The sequence below is a fragment of the Dreissena polymorpha genome, chromosome 6 (assembly GCF_020536995.1).
Source record: "Dreissena polymorpha isolate Duluth1 chromosome 6, UMN_Dpol_1.0, whole genome shotgun sequence".
NCBI classification, from domain to species: domain Eukaryota; kingdom Metazoa; phylum Mollusca; class Bivalvia; order Myida; family Dreissenidae; genus Dreissena; species Dreissena polymorpha.
Window position 1 is genome coordinate 53,955,117 of NC_068360.1, and position 8,618 is coordinate 53,963,734.

The 8,618-nt window shown below is 34.4% G+C and overlaps 1 protein-coding gene across 1 annotated transcript; it reads left to right on the forward strand.

Annotated features, from left to right (window-relative positions):
* Positions 1–4,590: 4,590 nt before the first annotated feature.
* Positions 4,591–7,421, forward strand: LOC127836387 (metallothionein-like). The gene is made up of 3 exons (XM_052362997.1): positions 4,591–4,717; positions 5,269–5,379; positions 6,902–7,421. Exons 1-3 carry the CDS (start codon positions 4,690–4,692, stop codon positions 6,973–6,975), a joined length of 213 nt encoding a protein of 70 aa, XP_052218957.1. The 5' UTR covers positions 4,591–4,689; the 3' UTR covers positions 6,976–7,421.
* Positions 7,422–8,618: the final 1,197 nt, after the last annotated feature.

The following is an 8,618-nucleotide window of genomic DNA, read 5'->3' on the forward strand; positions in this document are numbered from 1 at the left end:
TAACATATACAATATGGGCAATATAACAAAGTACAATATTAAGTACAATATTGAGACTTCCGATAACAACACATACTATACAGTGAGAGTAGGGGGTACGAACGGTAGGATGAATAGATATATATGAAGATATTGAATTTGTTATAAATAATAATACGTGATGCATATTTTGTTTGTTTTTTTTACAACATATACATCTACATCACCTCATTGAAGGCCCAGCTACGTACCTGCATGCGCTATTTTCATAAACAAAGATTCCCTCTAGCCATGATGAAAAGCCTTGACCGATTTGTGACCATACTGTGTCACTCATGATAAAATTATTTACTACCTACTACAGGTATAGCGACAAATTTCCCATGGTCAAATGAGTGAAGAGAAAGGTCTTCACGAGCTGACTGTAGCCAGTGTTGCGTAGTTATAACACAATTAAGTGGGCTATATTCCAGTTTATTTTTATCGTATAAATGATGATCAGTGACCAGATTTATATAATAAATAAAGAATAGTAGGTTATGAGGCAAATTGAAAATGCCTGCACCCCTTACAGAGTTTAATAACGAATTGATCCAATGTTTAAGAATTATTTAAAAATCATTTGGAAAAATCAGGAAACAACTCACATAAAAAGCATGATTGTACTGTTAAAACATCTCACCACTGATTCACTCACGCAAACCACTATCACACTGATTATCTCTCGTCCATCATTATAGGATTATGAATGAATATAACTGCGCCGTGCTCTGTGAAAAGGGGGTTTAATGCATGTGCGTAAAGTGTCGTTACAGATTAGCCTGTGCAGTCCGCACAGGCTAATCAGGGTAGACACTTTCCGCTTTAAAAATTTTCGTTTCTAGAAAATCTCTCCTTAGCAAAAATCAAGTTAAGACGGAAAGTGTAGTCCCTGATTAGCCTGTGTGAACCTGCACAGGCTAATCTAGGACGACAATTTACGCACATGCATTAAACCCCCTTTCACAGAACAAGGCTCAAATTAATACCCTGCTACATGACAATGCATCTTAAAGGCTGTTCTCGAGTTCATGACTATATAAGCCTCGGTCTGGGAAAACAGTGCTAAATGTCTGTGCAGTCCACTTTCCGGCTAGACTGGATTTTCGTTTAAAAGAGACTTCATTCATTTAAGCGTAAAGACTCGTCCCTGATAAGTATATGCGGACTGCACATTCTAATGTGGGGCCACACATAAAGCACATGAATTGAGCCCGGTTTTCCCAGAGCTCATATGATATGTTATGTTATGAACATTTTCTGAAGCATAAACTGTATTTTATTTAATAATCGTTCAAAAAGTATCAAAATAAACATATCTATTCAATAATCTTAAACACGTATTGTTAAAGTTATTTCGAATTCAAAATACTCACACACATATATGCCATTAATCAAATTAACTTTCTGCTGGCTCGATTTGTCATTGTCGGCTCGGTTACTACTTAAATGTACCCCGGGTACTCTTAAGCAAAAACTTAACTGTGCCCCTGCTACTCTTAAGTATACTTAAATGTGCCCTGGTTACTCTTAAGTATACTTAAATTAATGTGCCCCGGGTCATCGTCAGAGAACATAAAACAAAACAAGATGTTAATCATGATGTGCTTTATTTCCCTAAAAACGATCGATACGAAACTTGTTGATAACAAGATAACTGATAAAAAAAGTTCAAGAAAATAGCCCGAACTGTTATCTGATGATATACAATTTATTTCGTGCAATTTATATTTATTGTTTAACGTCATTTAATATTCTCATTCAACGATTTTTCAGAAGATAAATTGATGATTTTGACCGACATTATTAATGAACCACTGACTTAATAACCTCTCAATAACACCAATCGCTTTTGATTGATTGGTCGTAATTTTTTAAACAATACATTATAACTTCTGGAAAATGGAAGGTCATTTTGATTCTTGAAAAATTGAGACATATTAATTCAAATTTAAATAACGCATTGACTATCAAGACAACGTCAATTTTTAAACGAAGTAAAGGAGGTTTTTGTGTGACGTCAATAGGGGTTTTCCGTTACTAAAAATAGATTGGCCGTCAACTTCTCGATCGCGGCCTATTATATTGTATCAGAGTAAAGGTCGTCGGAAGACTTAATTCTTACAATTTCACAAAACAAAACTATAAATACCCGTATTCTTTTTTAAGTAAGACTTTAATAAATGATATTTCAAAATTATAAAACATAAAATAATTTGAATATTATTATAAGTGGTGTGGGTGCGATAGTGTTATTTTTCATTAGAGATTTAAATTTAGTGTAAGGGGTGTATTGAATCAGTCATAAAACAAAGCTCTTAAATAGCTCATTACATTTCAATCTTGAAATGTAGTTTTAATTTTCTTTTACATTGAATGAATTTTCGTGTCGTTTACATTGAATGAAAATATTAATAATTTAAGCATTCCAATTAAAAAAACACCTGCATATTTTGCAAATTGAACTGTCTTTGCATGTACATGTATATTGAAAACTCTTCTCTATTGATAATGAGCGATACAAATCTAGCATTATATGATACCATAAATCTACACATTTAATTTTTATTACGCAAGTATTTTATATCCGTATATAATCACCAAACGCGATTGCTTGTTTTCATGATGATGTTTCGAACACTGCTGCAGTAACGCACGATCTTTACACATTATAGCAGAGTTTACATTTGCAGGTACCCGTTAAATACGTTAATTGTGTAGCAGTAAATTTGTAAAATATTTTAAATGTATAGTTATTTAACACTTTATTGTTATGTTTAAACTGGCTAATATATATACTTAATAGTTCCTAGCTGTTAATCCATTTCGGACAAATGTCTATTTTTTAAATATGTTCAAATATTTTATTAAAGCAACTGTTAAGTTTTTGACTTAATATGCTAAGAGATGACATGGAGGTATCATAAATTGTGTTTAATGACCAGACACATGTGGTTTATGCAGAGACCCCATACAGAGTCATACAAGTATAGCTCCCTGGGTTTATTACACACTGTTTTCTTAGTAATTGTCAGGACAGTATCCGATCATATCGAGATAATCGGTTTGTGATAAACAAAGGGGCAATTAAACACTATGTTAAAAATGCTGAAACAAAGAGTGTCAAAACTGGTGTGAACAATTAAATAAAAGCATTTACATTTATCAAGAGGATTTAGTTAATCTGTAACAAGGTAAGTTTTTACAGACAAATAGGTACAAATCAGTTTCTTATGTTGATTACATAAATTCAATTTGTTGTTTGTTTTCGTTCTTATTTGTGTTCGTTCATTGGATTCAATTTAATCTGTAAGAATTTCAAGTTCTGAGTATTTTTGTTCTTCAAAAGGGTCGCGAATATGATTGTAACCTTATCACGATGTGGTTCATCACATGCAAACAATAGCAGAATGGCCGCAGTTTTGACGGCCAAAATTTGAGCATGAGCAAATGTCATTATCGGAATCCCCAAAACCTCCTAAAAGAAGTGTAATTTCTTTATTTTTCACGCAAGAGCATATGCAACCTTGTCCCCGTTCATACAAATGTCCTTGTGTACACGGATCCACGGCAAGTACCGACAGCATCTCATTTATAATCTAGCAACAAGCTGTTGTGGTAATAAAACTAAAGAACACTTCACATGTTTTACTAGTGGTGCCGAAAAAAAACACGCCAGTTTAATGAAAAGTTATGCACCAGACTGGATTTTCGTTTAGAAGAGACGTCATTCGAACAAAAAAATCATTAGTATATGCGGACTGCACATTCTAAAGTGGGGCCACACTTTACGCACATGTTCTTCATCTAACTAAGTTAGACCCTTCTGACTTTATTGCAATTAAGCTTTTTTTCCGAGAAAAGGTTTAGGCAGTGGTCATACGTGATTTATTTTAAAAAGACATAACTCTTTAATACCGACGTGTGGCAAAACTATACTTATAAAACCGACAAAAAATGTTTACAATTTATTTATTTCACTAGAAACCACATTTATATCATAATTTGCACACTCATTTATCGTGCTCATTTCTCAGGTGCAATGTTCCATCATAATCATCCATCATATTAGCATTAGCGCTGTACACAGATGGACGGTGTCACAAAAATTATATTTATTTAAAATGTGCGAAAGTGTTCAAAGATTTATACTTAGTAAGTTCAAGAACATGTTTTTAACATTGCTTTTCATACGGATTGTGTAACATACAAGGCAACTTTATCAAATGTTTCTTTATATTTATATTCACACTACACACCAATGTGTGAATTGATGTGCATTAATCTGTTTGAAGAAATATTGTATACAATTATGAATGTATTGTATGAAAGTTACATCATGTGAGTTCTCCCTGGACAATTTATTTGTTTACAGCCTTCAGAAGAATGCCCGTTAGCTTTCGGGTGGCAAATTAGTTGTCAGGTGTCATTTTCGTCTGCTCAAGGAATGAAGGCGAAGTCTCGATAACAACACACGGCCTTGCTATTGCCGTGCACACGGCGTCTTCAGTGCCGTGTGAAACTTTTGGCGCTCAATCCAAACATGGCAGTACGTCCGTGTGCAAAACAAAGCTATATAATACTGCTGCTTGCACTTTTCAAAATTACAGAGTGACTATCGAAGATATTATTTCATTTTACGTTCAGAGAAGAAGATACTGCACTTTCATCATGAGTGACCCATGCAACTGCTTTATAAGTAAGTTCATGTTCTTTCTCTATTTTTGTTTTGTTAAAAAAAGAGGGCCGGGCAAGTAAAGATGCAATGGTGTTGGTGTACCAGAACATTGCTTTTTAACAGGCACGTTGGTCGCAAAAACGATGTGACAAAAGAATTAGATTAACTATATGGTGTTTATAAACTAAAATTTGCACAGTTTTGGCATAACTCTCGGCCATGGCATAACGTACGGAATTAGCATATACGGTTATGTGCTATTTATACGCAAATAATGTGGACTTTTTTTAACAGCAATTAAAATAAAACGATAGACCAAAAAACAGGGAAATATATATTTTTTCAAAATCATGAAAACAAATCCTGTCAGTGAGTGAATAATTGTAAAAAAATATACGGCGACTTTCAGCCGCCCGGCGACTGCATTTGCGATGCAAAAAATTGCCTATTAGGTCTTGTGCTAATTGTACACATATATTGAACAGGAGATTATGTATGATTGTTTAATTTTAAACAAACATCATGCAAGCGAGTGAATAACTAATGAATTATTATAACCCTTCGTATTTCAGCCGGAGAATGCGTTTGCGATGCCGACTGCGACTGTTCCAAATGCAAGTGCGGTGACAGCTGTAAATGCAATCCGTCCAAGTGTGGATGCAAGGAGGTCTGCAAGTGTGGAGGTACGGGGACATTGTTTATTGTTTTAGAGCTTTTTGTATTAAGAATGGATGGTTTCTGCATAATGGTGAATCATATTGCTATTTTGCTCAAAAGTAACGCCAACGTTCGACAGTTTTCCGATGGCAAAAAGTAACTGCCCTAAAAATCATACAAAATTACATCCACATTGGCCAAACCTTTCAAATAAACTCTTTTAGATCTAAAAGGTTATGCTGAGATAATTCTGTTAATTTTTTACGACGTTTAACTGACTGATAAAAAACAGGCAATGCAGTTATCTCCCGTTCTGAGTTTTCACATGGGCTGTAACTGTGGTCAAATATCAAATTAAGACTTGTCGATTGTTGTATACCAATCGGAACAAGTGTTACATATCGCCAGTTTTTGTTTGGAGATACGTTAAAAGAAACTGAAAGTAGACAAACATGATATTAACATGTGAAATTGCAGTTGTTTTTTTTTTGTTTTACCGTGCCCAATTATGGAAGCATTTTGATTACGGTGTTAATTTGGTGAGTTTTTCGATTCACTTCTAATGCAAATATCTGCATATAAGGTTTCCAACAATACATTTGGCCACCGTTATTTCATTAACTTTAAGCAGGTTGATGAGGAGACAACATCAGGGAATACAAAATGCATTCCATAACATACTAATATCTGTTCCTTCATTTTATAAATGTGTGGCACATATGATGTTTAATTAAAGAAAAAATAAACTGGATCTAATACATAATATGGAACAGATATATTTACATTGTGTATGTACTATCTATTGTTCTTATTTTGTATCACACTATTAATCGTTCATGTTTCTCAAGGTTTACGGCGCTATTTTTGCCAATCAAACCGGCACAGGCTGTAAAATATCGAGCAACAAAAATCTCTGCATGCTGCAAGGTATTTCTGTATAATGCACATCGTTGACATACCTACACTAATCAGTTACTAGTAGTGTGTCGTGTGCATCATAGGGAGCGATATCATGTGACCGTACCAAATCACCTTGGTAATATTAGTCAAATTGTCCTTTTACTTTTCCCTGTCTTTAAATTGTCCTTTATTTTTTGTATATTGACAGTTATTGGCCAGAAGTAAAAACATGTTATATGTCAATCAAATTTGTGAAATTTCACTATTTGTAATACAACTCTGTACGACACGATTTTGATTTCAATTACTATAACATGTAATATTTAAATACTAAACATGCTGAAACAGCAATATAATAATAAATATGTATATTATATATTTGTTGAAGAAAAAAAATCGTCAATCAAAATCAACATCAAGAAAGCTAAGATATATTATATCTTAGCTTTCTTGATGTTGATTTTGATTGACGATTTTTTTTCTTTAACAAATATGCACACACATTGAAATTTGCTGGCCAAAATTAATAAGTACATTAAAAGAGCTAATTCTGGTAAATATAGCTAATATAGGAATAGATGTTCCCTATCTCACTCATTTCTCAAAGGAGCTTTTAAAACAAATAATCGATGTGTTTATTTGTTACAGACCCCTGCAAGTGCGGTGCCGGATGCACGGGGCCCGATTCATGCACGTGCGATAGCAGCTGCTCGTGCAAGTGAAGGGATGTCGTCACCCAGTTACAGCGGCGAACGTCCACACTGAGCATAACGTCATTTGTTGACATACCACGTTACACACTCCGTCGCTGTAAATCTTCAGATTTTCGCTGGTGGTTGAATAATTTTCACAAAGAGACTATATGATGGCATTTTCCTGAATTGTTCAGTATTATTTTCGAAGTGTTAGCTTACTTATATGCGTTATTTTACTGCTTAATAAATATCCAAGAATGATTTTAAATATAAACGCGTCCGGGGAATTATGTGACATGCTTTTCTATTATTTAACGAAAATGTTTTTGAAAAAAATGTTAAAAACTTGGACAATTATTGTCTGTCTGATCCTGAAACTTTGTGACTCATTGTTCAACATTTGCATTTAAAATGTTTTATTAACATCGTTATTTTGCTGCTCACTTGTAAATACATTTATACGAATTTGAATTTCGTTTTTACTTTGTTATTAACAATAAACTTTGTAAACAATACAATTTGTGTTAAACAAGGCGTCTTATGTCATTTTAAGGGAATCTTGTGTTGTCCTCTTGACATAAGCTTAGATTTACTTAGTATCAGTAACAAAGAAAACAAAATGGTATGCCTGCTAAGTTGACGTGTTCCGATGATTACATATCCATGCGCATTCGCACCTACGAAAACCACGTTTGAATACATCGGAAATTCATAAAAAGATTCGTAAATCCTGCAGGTCAAATGCAATAATTAACAAGCAATGTCAACGATTCTTGAAAGATGTGCGACATTCGTCAGACAGATGATTAATCCTTTGGATACCATAACCGGTACTACAATAGATCGTGGATAAAATCGACCTGCGTTTTTGTACCGACATGTTATCATTTATTAATTTTTGTTGGGTGGGTGGGTGGCTGGGGGGTCGGTTACCACAGTGGTTGGTATACGCGCTTCTCACGTAGGCGAACCGGGTTCAATCCCTGTTTCAACTTTATACCTGGAACATGAGGCTAAATTCGTTTCAACTCAGTGAGTAGTAAGTTAAGATAGGGGTACTTAGACACACACCGGGTCGCCTCAGGCACGGACGGACATCATAACCTTCGAAATACTCAAACGTATGCGGGTCAACACTTTGCAAGTACCCATAAACGCGTTTTTTATCTCTGAAGAAAAAGACTTCGGCGTACATACAGTTGGTGAATAAAGCCTGTTATCAGGCAACGTGACGGCTATCGTACGACATTAATAATCCTGCATTCATGATCTAACATATTGTGAAATTATATATTCGGGGTGTTCTCGCATTAATACTATAAATTTTTATTGTAAAACGTCGAAAATAACATGTTTTGGCATCTGTGGGTCTTTGTGCCTGTGAAACTGGGATTTCGCCATAGCGAAGTTTTATGAACATGCGAGGCGTTCAATGTCAGGCATCGGACACATGTAATATACGGCGGGGATAATCACAGGGAATCGTTTTATAACATTTATTACTTTTGTTAAATTTTTTAAATGCCGCTGAATTTACAGCCATATTAGTAAGAAAGGGATCAGCGTTTATTATTAATACGAAATCAAAGCTAACCACTTTCTTACTTATATGGCTAGAAAGTGAGCGGAATTTAAATTTAAACAAAACTAAATAATGGTATTAAACAGCT